Source organism: Mustela putorius, unplaced genomic scaffold, assembly GCF_011764305.1.
Source record: "Mustela putorius furo isolate JIRA1106 unplaced genomic scaffold, ASM1176430v1.1 tig00003983_pilon_pilon_pilon, whole genome shotgun sequence".
Lineage (NCBI taxonomy): Eukaryota > Metazoa > Chordata > Mammalia > Carnivora > Mustelidae > Mustela > Mustela putorius.
The window spans coordinates 1,334,936-1,350,266 of record NW_025422123.1 but is presented as its reverse complement, the minus strand read 5'-3'; the positions used below and the strand labels follow the sequence as shown (position 1 = coordinate 1,350,266).

Sequence of the window (15,331 nt, the reverse complement as noted above, 5' to 3'; positions counted from 1 at the left end):
ATCAAATACTTATTATGCTTGGAAGAAGCTCTAAAAACATTAAGAATAAAATTTAAATACTAATAAACACTAAGATTCTTTATGTAAACTCCCCTGTACATGTCCTCTCTTGGCAAGAAAAAATGATAAAGCCAAATTATTAAAATATTTTGTGTCTGGGTCTGGGTCTGGCCTGAGATAGAGCACCTTCCTGGAGTCCAACTTCTTTCTCAACAGCGTTCCCAGCCACCTCTCTGAATAGCACTGCTCTACTTCTAGTTCGCCAAAGAAAAACAGAAGAAGCAGTCGCAATAAACAGAATGAAGCCCACTTAACAAGATTTCTTGATTCCATGGAAACTGTGTGTCTTGAGTGTAAACTGTGACTAGCCAACCTTGGTGCTTCTCATGTAACTAGGAACCAGTGGTAAAAATTCAGTAAATTAATATATAGTTTGCTATATATAGTAAAGAACCACTCAGTGTTCTCTATGAGACTCACCAAACCAGCAAGCCAAGGAAATGTAGCTATGGAAGGCTCCAAAGAGGGCAGCCATCATTTCCCCCATTCTTGTATGTCTATGTCACTCCCATCAAGAGGTGGTATCTATTTCCCCCTACCTTGCATGGAGCCTGATCTTGTGACTTGCTCTGACCTTCAAAATGTGACAGAAATGATGTTGTACCACTTCTGGCCCAGCTCATAAGAGGCCTGGCAGCTTCGATTTTTGTTCTGTTGGAGCCTTAAGCTGCTGCCCTCTAGTATAGAGCAGGCAGCCATCCCTGCTAAGGCACCACACACGTGAGGCAAGCCTTTCTGGATGTTCCAGTCCCACCTGAGCTCCCAGCTAAACACAGGTGTGCTGCCAGCCAACACCACGTGCAGCGGAGAGAAGCATTCTGAGCCCCCCTGAATTTCTGACTCAGAATAGTGAGCACTAAAATGGTGGTGGGGGTGTTTTTTGTGTGTTTTTTAAGCCCCTGAGCTTTCCTGTCATTGATTACATAGAAACAGGTAACTGAGCCAATCCCTTTCAGATAGTACAGATAAGACTTTCCACTTAATTTCCACTTCTTTCATTTCACTAAATGTCAAACAAAGATCTTCCATTGTAAGTTTTGCTTGGACTTCTTTTCTCACCTTTCAAGTCTTCTCAGCTCTTCACTCAAGAGGTTGTTTAGCTCCAGCTTTTCTAGAATAAGCTCACACTGCCTCTGGTACTGCTTCAGAGGGTTTTCAGGAAAGGCAGTGTGGAGTGCATTCACACCTCCTAATAGTGCACCTCCCTGAAGGGGTGAGAAAATGGGAAATAGCAGGGGAGTCACCAGAAAACACCCACTAGAGACCACAACTCCCAGATCAGCTTTCTCCACCCCCATCTTGGGTATCACAATCACCTGGGGGCCTTTTCCAAATTTCAGCAATTCTCTGCCCCCATTCCTGGCAGCCAGCGTTGCCCCAGGAAGCACACTGCCTCTAGTGGGACCATGAGCATCCCTCAGATGTGCTGAGGGAAAAAAAGAGAGAGACCCACTACTGCACCCAGTAGGCCAAAGCAATGCTACTGATGCAAAGGGTATTTCCACAAGTTTTTCCCCTTCTTTTAAATGGTTTCCTTTGGATCTAGTTCCTTTGGCTCTATATCCAGAATATGATCATTTTTATAACTTCTGATATGCTCTAAATTGTCTTGTCTTTTTTTACGTGATTATAATTAGGGTTCAAATATTAGGTGCAAAATGCCCTCACCTGCATTGAAGATTCCATCACTGACACAGCTGTCACGGCGTCTTCCAGAGTCACAGCATCATGAAACATCAGGCGAGCGTGAGCTAAGAAAATCAGGAAGACAGAAATGTTTTTAGAGAGTATTTGAGGTGATATATGCAATACTTTATCTGAGGCACTTAAAAATTATATTTAATGAATGCACTACTAATCACAAATTCATTTTACTAAAACAAGCACAAAGGTCTAATTTCAACTAGCTTTGAAGTTGTTTCTCTAATAATAGGTCTAATCTTGCACAGCTCATGGCAATTCTGGGTATTTATATGAAAAAGTACTCTGGGCTCCAAAAGGAAAGGAGTTCTAGGAGCATATCTCTAATATTCAATAACTTTTAATCCTTATCTGCTTGTCTTTTATAGAAATACATAGTATAAAACTTGTTTCTCTTCTCTGACACTTCTTTTTATCTGTGGGTTTTTCAAAACTACCAAACTCACCAGCCTGCATTTGGGGTACTTCTTGTCTTAATATTAGCTATAAATCCTTGACAATGTAAAGTGCACTGGTTTTACAGAACTTTTTATTAAGCATTCTGTCATCACATGATACATCAGTTCATGTGGAATTTTTTTTAAGAATTAATTTAACAAGAACTATGAATAAAAGTCACTGTTAGGAAAAAAGTCTTGAGATGCAGGTTCCTTGTATGAATGCACGAAGTCTCAGGCCTTTGGGATGGGCTAGTTTCTTATGTTAGTGGTGGGGTGTGGATGGCAATTAGTGAGAAAAAAAAACAGAGAAACCATAGGAAACAACTCTAAATAAGAAAATGTTCGATCCCAAATGCTAATAGACTGTCACTGAGAAACAAACATTAGTAAATAAGACGTTCTAAATTAATCATGTCTCTAAGATACCGCTTTCTTAATGATGCTGCATTCTACTCAATACCCATAATCTGTCCCCAGAAGAACAGAAGTTTCATAGCTCAGAGCCTTTACTCTCTAAGTGACTATGAGCACCTTAGGATTCTTCTTATTCATCTTTGAATTCATGGTGCCAAGCTCCATGCCTTGCACATATTGGGCACCCAACAGAAGTATTATTTGTTGAATGAAATAAACCTTCTGCTAATCGGATCAAGCTTTCCAACAGACGGATGGTGGTCCGGGCAGCGTTCCGGGAATCACTCTGCCGCTGCATCTGGTAGTACCGGAGAAGGACCTGATTACCCTCATCAGACAGCGTGGGCTGGAGATTCCGAATCAGGCAGAAGTAGGTCTTCATCTTTTCCATGCTCCAGAGCTTCTCTGATTTGCTTGGGTAACCTGTATGTATCAGGTGCTAGGTCAGTAATTTCTAGGAACAGGTAAACATCTCGCTTTAAGGGTTTTGATAAAGTTCTTACACTCATTTTTTAAAAAGATAACCTTTAAGTCTGTGGCCACTAAAACCTATATCTGACTCTGCATAGCACAGAGTTCAAGAATAAGTAGCCTTAGGATCTAAGCTCAATAAAGGTAAACTTCCTACAGGGGCTAAAATTATCCACAATAATCTGGTACATCCTATAGTAATACATAGTATTTGAGTAAATCTAATTAAAGAGAAACTTACATTTAGAGATTTCTGTTTCATAATTCAGTCCACTTTTCTTCGCATGCAAGAGATGAGTGATAATTATATATCATAAGGTTGCCTCCTTTCATCGCGGAGAACACATGTACTGACTGTAATATCGTCGGTAGGCCCTAGTCCTTCTACTCATTATTCTGGCCACACTAAATGGCTCCTCTGACTGCCTTCTATGCGAGCACTGCTCTAATGCTGCTTAGGTAGGGTACCTTGGGTATTTATTTCATTTTCTTCAAAGAGAATTTCATGTGCTTATGTCTACTTGCACAACTTGAATGATTCATCTTCACGTACCTTTGTTTTCTAAGATAAAGGAAGAAATTATACGATCCCAGTCTTCATTCTTGGTATCGAGCAGAACCAGGATCAGATCAAATCGACTTAAGAGGGGGCTGCCAAGGGCGATGTTCACAGACACGGACTCGTGGGTGTCATACTGGCCTTTGGGGTTAGTTGCTGCCAGGATGGTGGTCCTTGTGTTCAGCTTGCACACGAGGCTATTCAAAGAAAGGGTACAATTCACTGACTGTTGAGATTCAAATAAAAAGCAAAATTAAACTTGTTAATAGAAAGGGGCTACTCTTGTACCCTGAAAATCTAGAGACTTGTGTGTAAGAGGATGGGGAATGATACAAGGATGTATCAAAAACAACAGGGCTGAAGGAAGTACACTTACAGTAGCCTATCCTGAAGAGAAGTTACTACTGATTAAACACTTCTTATGCCCCTCCTATGAGCAGACCCCTCTGCTGGGTGCTAAGAGGTATACAAAACTAACTAAATATGAATACTGCTCTTAAGGAGCTTGCAATCTACAAGCCACAATGGTAAGAGAGGGAAGACTGTGGTACATTCTAGAAGGATAAAGTTCCCAGGGGAAGTAAAGATAATGTATACTCATTTGTGTGGATGGAAAAGATGATTAGAGAAACATTATCAAGTAGCTTCATAACATCTGGACTTGAAGTGGGGGTAGACAGGTGTGTATATATATCCACACACCTACACATAAATATGCATGCAGACATACCACACACACATGCTTGTGAGACTGACGGTGAAGGGCAGGGGTAAGGGGGACTTTGGAGAATGGATAGTGGATGCAGCAAAACTTCCTATGTGTTCGCTTCTTTTGATTTTTCTAGAAGTGAAAGAAACAAGAGTCAGAAAGGGGGGGGGGGAGAGAAACAAAGGAAGTAAAAGACGGGCAGAGGGGGAAAGGAAATCATGAAAAATAAGGATTGATTGGCATCATGCCTTTCGTTTGTTCTGCATATAACTGACACACTAAGACAATGTTACATTAGTTAAGTGATTTGACAAGTTTATACATTATGCTGTGTTCACCACAAGTGTAGCTGTTATCTGTCCCATTACATCGCTACCACAATATCACTGACTATATTCCTTACGTCCTGCTTTTTATTCCCATGACTTAACTCAATACACAAATGAACTAATTCCCTCTTCCTTTTGCCTGTTTTGCCCAAACTCCATGCCCCTTCCCTTTGGCAACCATCATCAGTTTGTTCTTTGTAGTTATAGTTCTGATTCTGCTTTTTTTTTTTTTTTTAAGATTTCATTTGTGAGTGGAATCATATATGGTATTTGTCTTTCTCAGTCTGACTTATTTCACTCAGCATAATATCCTCTAGGTCCACCCATGTTGTCTCAAATGACCAGATCTCATCCTTTTTAATGGCTGTGTAATATTTGGGTGTGTGCATGCATGCATGTGTGTACGTACATACACATCACATTTTCCTTGTACATTTGTCTACTGACGGACACTTAGTTTGCTTCCATGTCTTGGCTGTTGTAAATAATGCTTCAATAAACATAAGAGTGCATGTATCTTTTTGAGTTAATGTTTTTGTTTTCCAACAGTGGAATTAATGGACCATATGGTGTTCCTATTTTTGATTTTTTGAGGAACCTCCATACTGTCTTCCACAAAGGCTATACCAAAGGTCACAAACAGTACATGAGGGTTCCTTTTTCTCCACATCCTCACTAACATTTGTTGTTTCTTATCTTTTTGATTTTAGCCATACTAACAGGTGATATCTCATGATAGTTTTGATTTGCATTTCCCTGATGATTAGTGACACTGAGCATCTTTTTATGTGTCTGTTGGCCATCTATATGTCGTCTTTGGAAAAATGTCTATTCAGGTCCAGAAAAATCGTAAACAATCCACCAGTAAAGTACAAGAATAAACAAATTTAGTAAAATGGTAAGATACAAAATTATTACCAAAAAATTTATAGCTTTTCCATACACTAACAATGAAACTGCAGAAAGAGAAACTTAAAAACAACACCATTTACAGCTGCACCAAAAAGAATAAAATACCAGGGAAGAAGCTTAACCAAAGAGGTGAATGACCTATACTGTGAAAACTATAAAACAGTGATGAAAGAAACTGAAGGCAACACAAACAAATGGAAAGATTTTCCAAGCTCATGGGTTGGAAGAACAAAAACTGTTAAAATGTCCACACTACCCAAAGTAATCTACAAGTTCAATGTAATCTCTAACAAAATACCAACATTATTTTTCACAAAACAGAATAATAAAAAAAATTGTATCGAATCACAGAAGACCCCAAATAGTCCAAACAATCCCGAGAAAGAACAAAGATGGAGGTATCACAATTCTAGATCTCAAGATATATTACAAAGCTGTAGTAACTGAAACAATAATGTACTAGCACAAAAAACCAGAAACACAGATCGATGGAACAGAACAGAGACTCCAGAAACAAATTCATGATTACACGGTCAGTTCATTTATGAGAAAAGAGGCAAGAATATACAATGGAAAAAAGACAGTTTTTTCAATAAATGGTTCTGTTAAAATTGGACAGCTACATGTAGAAGACTGAAACTGGACTACTTTCTAATACCATGAACAAAAATGAAATGGATTAAAGACCTAAGCATTAAACCTGAAGCCATAAAAATCCTAGAGGAGAACATAAGCAGCAATTTCTCTGACATCAACCATAGCAACTCTTTTCTTTTTTCTTTTCTTTACTTTTTATTCTCTCTCTCCTTCCTCCCTCTGTCCCTCCCTCCCTTCCTTCCTCTTTCTTCCAATAGATTTTATTTATTTATTTATTTATTTATTTGAAAGAGAGAGAGAGAGTGTGTGTGTGTGTCTGCTTGCACAAGCAGGGAGGAGGGCAGAGGGGGAGAGAAAGGGATAAGCGGAGTCCACACTGAGCCCCTGAAGTGGGGCTCAATCTCAGGACCCTGAGATCATGACCTGAGCTGAAATGGAGTCAGACGCTTAACTGATTGCGCCACCCAAGTGCCCCATATAGCAACATTTTTCTAGATATGTCTCCTAAGACAAGGGAAATGAAAGCAAAAATAAACTATTGGGAATACATCAAAATAAAAAGCTTCTTCACAGCAAAGGAAACCACAAGGAAACAAAAGACAATTTACTGAATGGGAGAAGATATTTGTAAATGATAAATCTAGAGGGGGGGTTAATATCCAAAGTATATAAAGAGCTTACACAACTCAGCACCAGAAAAACCAAACAATCCAATTTAAAAATGGGCAGAAGACTTGAATAGTTATTTTTCCAAAGAAGACATACAGACAGCCAACAGACAGAAGAAAAACATCACGTTTCTGAGGAGAAACAGTGAAGGGCAGGCTGAGGAGGTCTGGGCACCATGGGCAAGTTAGATGGCCAGGACCCATGGAGGAGCTGAGGCAATGGTAGGGGAAGGGGTACACAAGTCCTGAACAGAGAAGGGGCGCCAAGGGTACGGCTATGCCATAACTTAGATACTATTCTTAAGCTTATTAATGATGGCCAAGTCCCCAAAATAACATGGCATCTTCATTAAAATAACAAACGTAGAGACTTTTCTCTCTGTAAATCTGAATGCTCTCCACTCAATGGCCGTTTTTAGTTATAGCGGCATGTCTGCCTCTCAACAGTCACAGACCAGTGACATCAGCAAACATGTACTACATTTGCTAATGTCTGATCTATTTCCAGTTGGCTTTAGCGATCAGCCCATGCCCTGAGACTGAAAAAGTATGAGAATCTTTATTTGTGGTAAATGGCACAAGACAACACTCATCAAAGAATGACAAACAAGGCACTAAAGCCCCCTTTAAAACCAAATCCCCTTTTAAAAAAGTTACTGAAAGGGGAAAATTCTGCACAGACAGTCAGCATCTTACAATTTACGTGCCAAAATGGCTTTGTAAAGGCAGTTGTTTAGAACTTGGAATCCAGTTTGCCGAAAAGAATGTAGTAAATTGTTCCTAACTAATCCTGCAAAACACATTTTATCCACTCTGAAGTGAGGCTGTTTGCCTTTATCATAGAAAGGAATATTGCTGGAATACTGGCAATGAGACAAAATACAACAGAAAAGAATTTAAAAAATTATTTTCATTGTGAGGTAAACTTGATTGCTCTTCCTCTCTCTGACCAATGAATAGATTTTAAGCCATTTCCTGTGTGCAGAGGACGGGACTGAGAATTCAGGAAGGTATACACTGGTCCCTGCCTTCAGTCAGTTTACAACAGAACTGCTGGAGGATGGGTAGGCACCGCACAGCGCCTGCCAAGCAGCAGATGATGGCATCCCCGTCAGCATTAGCATCAGAAAAACACTTCTGTGGAGGCTCCTGGGTATCAATGAGGTATATTATCTTAAAGATATCCATGATGTGAGAAGGAATATGAACAAACACACACAAAAAGAAGGTGGTGAATTATTCCTAATCAGGACAAAATGAAATAAGCTTAAGGAAGGGGGGTAAGGACAATTTTATGTGATGGAAAGGGCTTCCTGAGGAGCAGTTCGTGGAAATGGGAGCGATGAAAAACAGAGGAGCGGTCACCTGAAAGAGGGGAAGGTGGTGTCCGTGCCTGATGGCTACAGGTCTGTGACACAAACAAACAGTACTGCATTAAACACTGGATGGGGCTTTAGGAGATGCAGATACCCATACACAGTCGAATCCTAAGTACTTTGTGTATAGTGGTGGCTCACTGAGTAACTACTGAATGAACTCATGAATTAGGGTAAGATGACAGTCATTTTTCCAACCCGTAGAACCTCTGCCTTCTCTGATAACAATAATAAAGGTAATTACCTTATCTGTAATGGCAAGCACTGTGCTAGGTTTTATGTATGAACACTCTCTCCCTAAGATGCACAATCACCTGAAAGGTAGATAACATATCACTGGCTTGGTAATATGGAACGTAGAAGTTAAAAGATATTAGTAACTCCCTGACAGGTGATAGAGAGCGGCAGAGCTGCCATTCAAACCCAGACCGGCTAGCTCCACAACCAGTGCTCTTTACCTGCAGACTGTCCCCCTGCCCCCCAGTAGTGGACCATCTAGAACAGTTCCTGTGGTTGTAGAGAACCCCACCTGATGCTTTAGGTAGTCACTGACTTGCCTTATCTTCTTCCTATTGGATTCGATCCTCCTTGAGGGACTGTGACTTACTGTTATCCTCACCTGCCTTTCTCATATTAAATGCTTATAAACATCCACTAAATAATGGAAAATAAAAAATAAAGCTTTACCTAGTTCTGTGTTTCTAAAATTCAATGCCATTCTATAGTTACAGGTTTCAACAGCGATAAAATAATCATGCTAATATATATGTTTTTCTACATTTAGTTCAAGGAAGGAAAACATTTCAGTTTCTGGAAAAATCTACCTTTTAAAAAATTCAATTAATTAACATAGAGTGTATAATTAGTCTCAGAGTTAGAGTTTAGTGATTCATCAGTTGCACATAACACCAGTGTTTATTCCATCACGTGCTCTCCTTAATGCCCATCACCCAGTTACCCCATCCCTTCCACACTCTTCCCCTTCAGCAACCCTCAGTTTGTTTCCTGAGATTAAGAGACTCTTATGGTTTGCCTCCCTCTCTAATGTCATCGTGTTTTATTTTTCCCTCCCTTCTCCTGTGGTCCTCTGTTTTGTTTCTCAAACTCTACATGTGAGTGAAATCATATGATAATTTTTCTATTTTTAGTCCACTTGTTTATACTTTCCCAAAATCATAGTAATAACTTTTCTAGACATTGCAAAGTTAGGTCACATAAATTATTTTCACTGTTTCAGGCCCTCCGGGAAGTGCTTTTGTTTTTGCAATCCTCTCCCAGTATTCTCAGTGCATCCTTTAAGCGGTGATCCCCATCTCCATTCATGGCTTTAGTCACTGTCGATATGCTGGGACCCCTAAGTTCAGTGCTCGCTTGTGACAGTGGCTGCTATGTATTCACCAAACTTTGTTTCCCTTTCGCCCTAGGAGCAGAGCCAGACCGTGTTTCCCATCCTCTTTTATGGTCAAGTAGGACTGCAGGGAAGAAGTATTGCCAATGGAATGGGGGCGGAAGAACACATGCCATTTCCGGCGGACGGGGGAGAGGGTAGTCCCTAAAAGCCTTCCCGTGTAACCCTCCTCCTCTTTCTCTCTCTTTGTCAGTACAGACAAGGATAAGGCCATGGAGTCAGAGAGCCACCTGAGGGAGGAAGCCTGGGTCCTGAGTGACTGTGTGGAGCAGAGTGTCCCACCCTCAACCTACATCTGACTGTGACATGAAGCAAGAAAAGCTTCCTTTGGCAAAATACTGCATGAAAGAGATGAGCATAGGAAAGAACTGACCAGTTCTCAAGCAGTAATGAAAGACAGTGCACAACTCAGAAAAGTGACATGTTAAAAGGTTGTAAAAAACAACTACTTCCAGACCCCAGAGAGTAAGAGCAAGACTGAAAAGGCTTTGAACAAGAGCCCCAGGAAATTTGCTCAGTTGTACAAAATGACCCAGGGTAAGTAAGGGTGAAGCCTTCAATTTTTTAGACAAAGGTCTTACTTTGGGCTGCTTTAACAAAATATCATTGACTGGGAGGCTTCAACAGCAGACATTTATTTCTCACCATTCTGGAAGCTGGAAGTACAAGGTCAAAGTGCTGGCAGATTCAGTTCCTAGTGAGAACCCTCTTCCTGGTTTGTAAACAGCTGCCTTCTCACAGTGCTCACATGGTCTTTCCTTGTTCTCTCTCTCTCTCTCTCTCTCTCTTTCTGTGTGTGTGTGTGTGTGTGTGTGTGTGTTTGTGTGTTTGTGTGTTTGTGTGTAAAGAAAGACAGAGAGAGAATTCTGGTCTCTCCTCTTCCCACAAGGACATTAATCCCACTACGGAGGCACTACCCTCCCTAAGGCCTCAACTCAATATTATCACATTGGGGATTACAGCTTCAGCATGTGGATTTGGGGGAATCACAAATATTCAGTCCATAATAGCTTCCAGTTTTTTTATTGTGGTAAAAGAATATTCATAACATGAAATTTACCGCCCTACTTATTTTTAAGTGTACTGTTCAGTGGTGTTAAGTATATTCATATTCACACTGTTGTACAGCTAATTTTCAAAACTATTTTCATCTTGCAGAACTGAAACTCTATACCCATTAAACCACAACTCCCCATTTCCCCCTCTTCCCAGTCCCTGGAAATCACCATTTTACATTCTGTCACTACGAATTTGACTACTCTAGAAATCCATATAAGTGTAATCATTCCATATTTTATCTTTTGGGGCTGACTTATTTCCCTAAGTATACTTATGTCCTCAAGGTTCATCCCTGTTGTAGTAAATAGAATTTCCTTCCTTTTTAAAGCAGAATAGCATTTCATGTGTGCACGTGTGTGTGTGTGTATCACATTTTGTTTATGTATTTGTCCCTCCGTGGACACTCGTGTTGCTTCTACCTCATGGCCATTGTGCATAGTATTGCTGTGAACATTCCTCTTTTACTCATCCTAATGGTGGCTATATTCAGGCTGTCTAAAACTGAAGGCTTCACCCTTACTTACCCTGGATCATTTTGTACAAATGAGCAAATTTCCTGGGGCAAAGCCTTTTCAGTCTTGCTCTTCCTCTCTGGGGTCTGGAAGTAGTGGTTTTTTACAAGAAGAAAACAAAAACCCGACAAACCAGGCTCAAGAATCTGTGAAGTAAAGAACTCTGGATCCTGGCACAACCAATTGGTGGGAAGCAAAGAGATGAGAGGCTTCTTTCCAGGGAATGTGTGCTGCCCAAGAAACCACAACCCCCCCTCTAAAGAAATCCTCTGTTGCTTTCAAGTTGTAAAACAACCTGGGGCAGAAAGGGCACCAGAAGTGCAAGCAAAAGAAGGCAAAACAGATAAAATGGACTTCACCAAAATTAAAAACTTTGTGCTTCAAAGGGTGCTATCAAAGAAGTAAAGAAACCCACAGAATGAAATTATTTGCATATCATATATCTGTGAAAGGACTTATATCCAGAACATACAAATATCTCCTAAAACTCAACAATAAAAGGACAAATAATCCAGCTCAAAAATGGGCAAAGGATTCAAATAGATATTTCTCCAATGAAACTACACAAATGGCCAATAACATGTGAAAAGATGCTCATTAAATAAGTCGTTAGGGAAACGCGAATCAAGACCACAGGTGGGATACTACTTTAGATACTAGGATTGTTATAATTACAAAGACAACAAATGTTGGCTAGGATGTAGAGAAATGGGAACCTTCTTGCAATGCTCAAGGGACTGTAAACTGGTACTGTGGCATTAGAAAACAGTTTGATGGTTCCTTAACAAGTTAAATATGGTTCTCATATGAGCTGGTAATCCCTCCTATTATATACCCAAGAGCAATGAAAACATATATGCACATAAAACTTGTATGTGAATCTTCTTAGTAATATTCATAATAGCCAAAAAGTAGAAACAGCCCAAAGTTCCATCAACTGATGAATGGATAAACAAACTGTGGTTTAGTCATATAATGGAGTACTATTTGGCCATGAAAAGGAACAAACTATAGGTCCATGCAACAACTTGGATGAACCTTGGGAACATTATGCTAATATTCTTCAGGACCAGTCCTGAAGACTAACGTGCTCTAGGACAGAAGGGGCCAGGGCTCCTGAGTAACTTCGTGGGCTAGAACTCCTCTCCCACATATAGATGAGCCAGACACAACTTAGACTGCGCTAAGCCACTGTCTGCTAGTGCAGTGAGCCTACCCTGAATAAATGACAAATCTCTCTAATGAGCACCAGATCCTTTGGCTGTGGCAAAAACTACTCCAATGTTTGAGCGGTCTCCTCGCCAAAAGAATTAGGCCAAAAAATAGCCTGCAATGCAATAGTCACATATGTTTCTAGATCATCCAACATTTCTAGAAGGGTAAGAATCCTCACAAAAATATACAAAATAAGACTATGTTAATAATACCCCCACAATTCATTAGATAAATATTTGATAATCTTCAATGCTAGGTATACACACCCTCTCCTCTTTTTCATAAGGTTGATAAAGCTAGATTGATTCAATGAAGGGTAACGAAAAGGTCACAGGCCAGGACAGGAGTCAATGTACTGCTTATACAGAGCATCTAGAAAGAACAGAAACTCTTGAAGTACATGATGTGAATGTACATCTTCACATCCTGGTGGCATGCTCCAAGGGACACTGTTTGACTTGCTTCAGAGCGTCCTCAGTCCCCTAGGAGTCAGAGTCCTCTCAGTGGGGTGGCAGGGAGGACTTGTTGCCACCTCTCCCTGTCTCCCTGCCTGAACCTGGGACTGATGTGAGGTGGAGGCGACCAGAGATGCAGCTTCCCAAGATCCAGAGGAAGAGGCAGCCAGGTAGCCTGGAGTGCAGAGCAATCTTACCTGGGAGCAGGGGTTCCCATGCCCAGCTCATCAATGAGAACCAAGGTGGGTTTTAATAATAGAGTTCCAGGTCCCATCTCTGAGAGTCTGATGTGTAGGCTGGGCATGGCCTAGGAAACTGAAGATCAGCTGAGTGGGACTGGTGCTGTGGCTCTTCTATACCGTTAGAATCTCATGTAAAATAAACGCCTACTTGTCTGTCTTGCTACGAAGTTCTGAGCATCTTGAGAACAAAGGCTCTGTCTTTTGGTCTTTGTGGTTTGAGTAGCTAGCAGAGAGCATGACATTGCTCAGTGCTCAAGATACGTTTACTGAGCAAAACAATAAATTGCCAAATGGCTGTTTTTAAAATTTAGACTGTATTTCCTACCTAGCCTTGTGAGTATAATTTAGTAGCACCAAATATATAATTGCAATATCAGATTTTTCCCTATAATGGTTCTTAGCAAATAGCAAAGGAATCCTCTATTACTTAAGAGTCTACTGACACCCCGCCCTGGAATTCTAACTCTGTGCAGTGTGTGCAAAGAGACACATTAAAAACAAGCAAGCAAGCAAGCAAGGAAACAAACACCTGAGAAATTTCCTGCAGCCTTGGAGGTCAGCCAGATACTCTGATTCAGTGGTTCATACTAATATCCTTAAAGGATATTATAATTCAAATTTTAAAAAATCCTTCACATATGTGGAACTTGAGAACCAAGGCAGAGGAGCATAGGGGAAGGAAGGGAAAAATGAAACAAGATGAAACCAGAAAGGGAGACAAACCATAAGACACTCTTAATCTCAGGAGACAAACTGAGGGTTACTGGAGGGGAGGAAGGTGGGAGGGATGGGGTGGCTGGGTTACGGACATTGGGGAGGGTATGTGCTATGGTGAGTGCTGTGAATTATGTAAGACTAATAATTCACAGACCTGTACCCCTGAAACAAATAGTACACTATATGTTAATAATAAAAAAAAAATCCTTCACAAAGTAATCAGACTTTAGTCACTTGAAACATGAGAAAAAGAAAGAAAGCAAAAACAGACGCATTTAAGAATTCCTAAATGTGATGTTATAAGGTATCAAACATCTTAAAGAAAAACATGAAGTGTTCTCAGAAAAAAAGGACTCAGTACATCTGGATGGTGTTAGCTTTTGTACTGCTGGCTAAATGAAGAAGTCTTTGAACTGAGGAGTGAGGAGTAGGCAAGGTCTTTTAAGGGTAAAATTCAGAGTATCTTTATTTTGCTTTGGTAGAATACATGATTAAGTATTCCCTTTTCACAGGTAACCCTTCTAATCTGCTTATTAATTAACAACTTGATATGCTTCATGTCTCTAGAGACATTTTCTCAAGAGCTCTGAATTTGGCAAATAACTGTATACTTTGCATCAGGAAGATTAACAGGCTTCTAATTAAGGAGAGAATGAACTGAAGATTCTGAAAACTGTTAGCCAAAAAATGTGATGAGCTCCTGTTGGGAGGCAGACATAAACTCTTTCATAAACTGCACAGTGGCACACAGATTAGGTGCCATGAAAAATGAACATGAGGGGCGCCTGGGTGGCTCAGTCGGTTAAGCAGATGCCTTCAGCTCAGGTTGTGATTCTGGGGTCCTGGGATCGACACCCACGTTGGCCTCCCTGCTCTGTGGGGAGTCTGCTTCTCCCTCTCCCTTTGCCCATGCTCTCTCTCTGTCTCGCATGCACGTGTGTTCTCTCACTCTCTCTCAAATAAAATCTTAAAAAAAAGAAAAAGAAAGATAGAAAGAAAAATGAACATGAACTACAAGAGAACTTAAGAATGTTTCTGTTATTCCCACCACCAAGCAGATGATACGTACACACTGTGCACTGAAGGCGCACTTGACAGCCATCCCAAGAACAAAATCAGTATGTGCTATTCTTGCACTGTTCCCTAAGTGACATTATGTCAAAGGACAGTTCCTCCAGTTGGAAGAAAAGTACCACATAATTGGTGGTAGATGTGATCTGGGGACAAACTGTAAAACCTAATACAGAGCTTGAACAGGTGTGACTAAGTAGTGTCTTTATAAATCCCAACACCCTTTCTACCTAGCTCTTTGAGACCCACTGAGCTTGAGACCCTCCTCATTCCGAAGTAGCTCCTATTAGATGGAGGAACTATAGTCACCAGGCTATTCTGTCTGCCCAAACTATTGCTCCCAGCACTGACGAGCCGACCAGCTCGGACAACTGCCAGAGGACTTGATATGTATTGCTTAAGTGATTCTTTTGTCT

The 15,331-nt window shown here is 40.5% G+C and overlaps 1 protein-coding gene across 4 annotated transcripts in view; it reads right to left on the bottom strand.

Moving 5' to 3' along the window:
* The window catches only part of MCM9 (minichromosome maintenance 9 homologous recombination repair factor), a 93,566-nt gene that overhangs the window by 6,451 nt on the left and 71,784 nt on the right, over positions 1–15,331 (bottom strand). For 3 of the 4 annotated variants that reach the window (XM_004740091.3, XM_013063142.2, XM_004740092.3), the window contains 4 exons: positions 3,640–3,842; positions 2,835–3,038; positions 1,729–1,811; positions 1,120–1,265 (listed from right to left, as the gene is read on the bottom strand). In XM_004740091.3, the coding sequence (XP_004740148.1) occupies positions 1,120–1,265; positions 1,729–1,811; positions 2,835–3,038; positions 3,640–3,842 (636 nt within the window). The remainder of the gene's footprint in view (positions 1–1,119; positions 1,266–1,728; positions 1,812–2,834; positions 3,039–3,639; positions 3,843–15,331) is intronic. The other variant, XM_013063139.2, reaches the window with a different exon arrangement.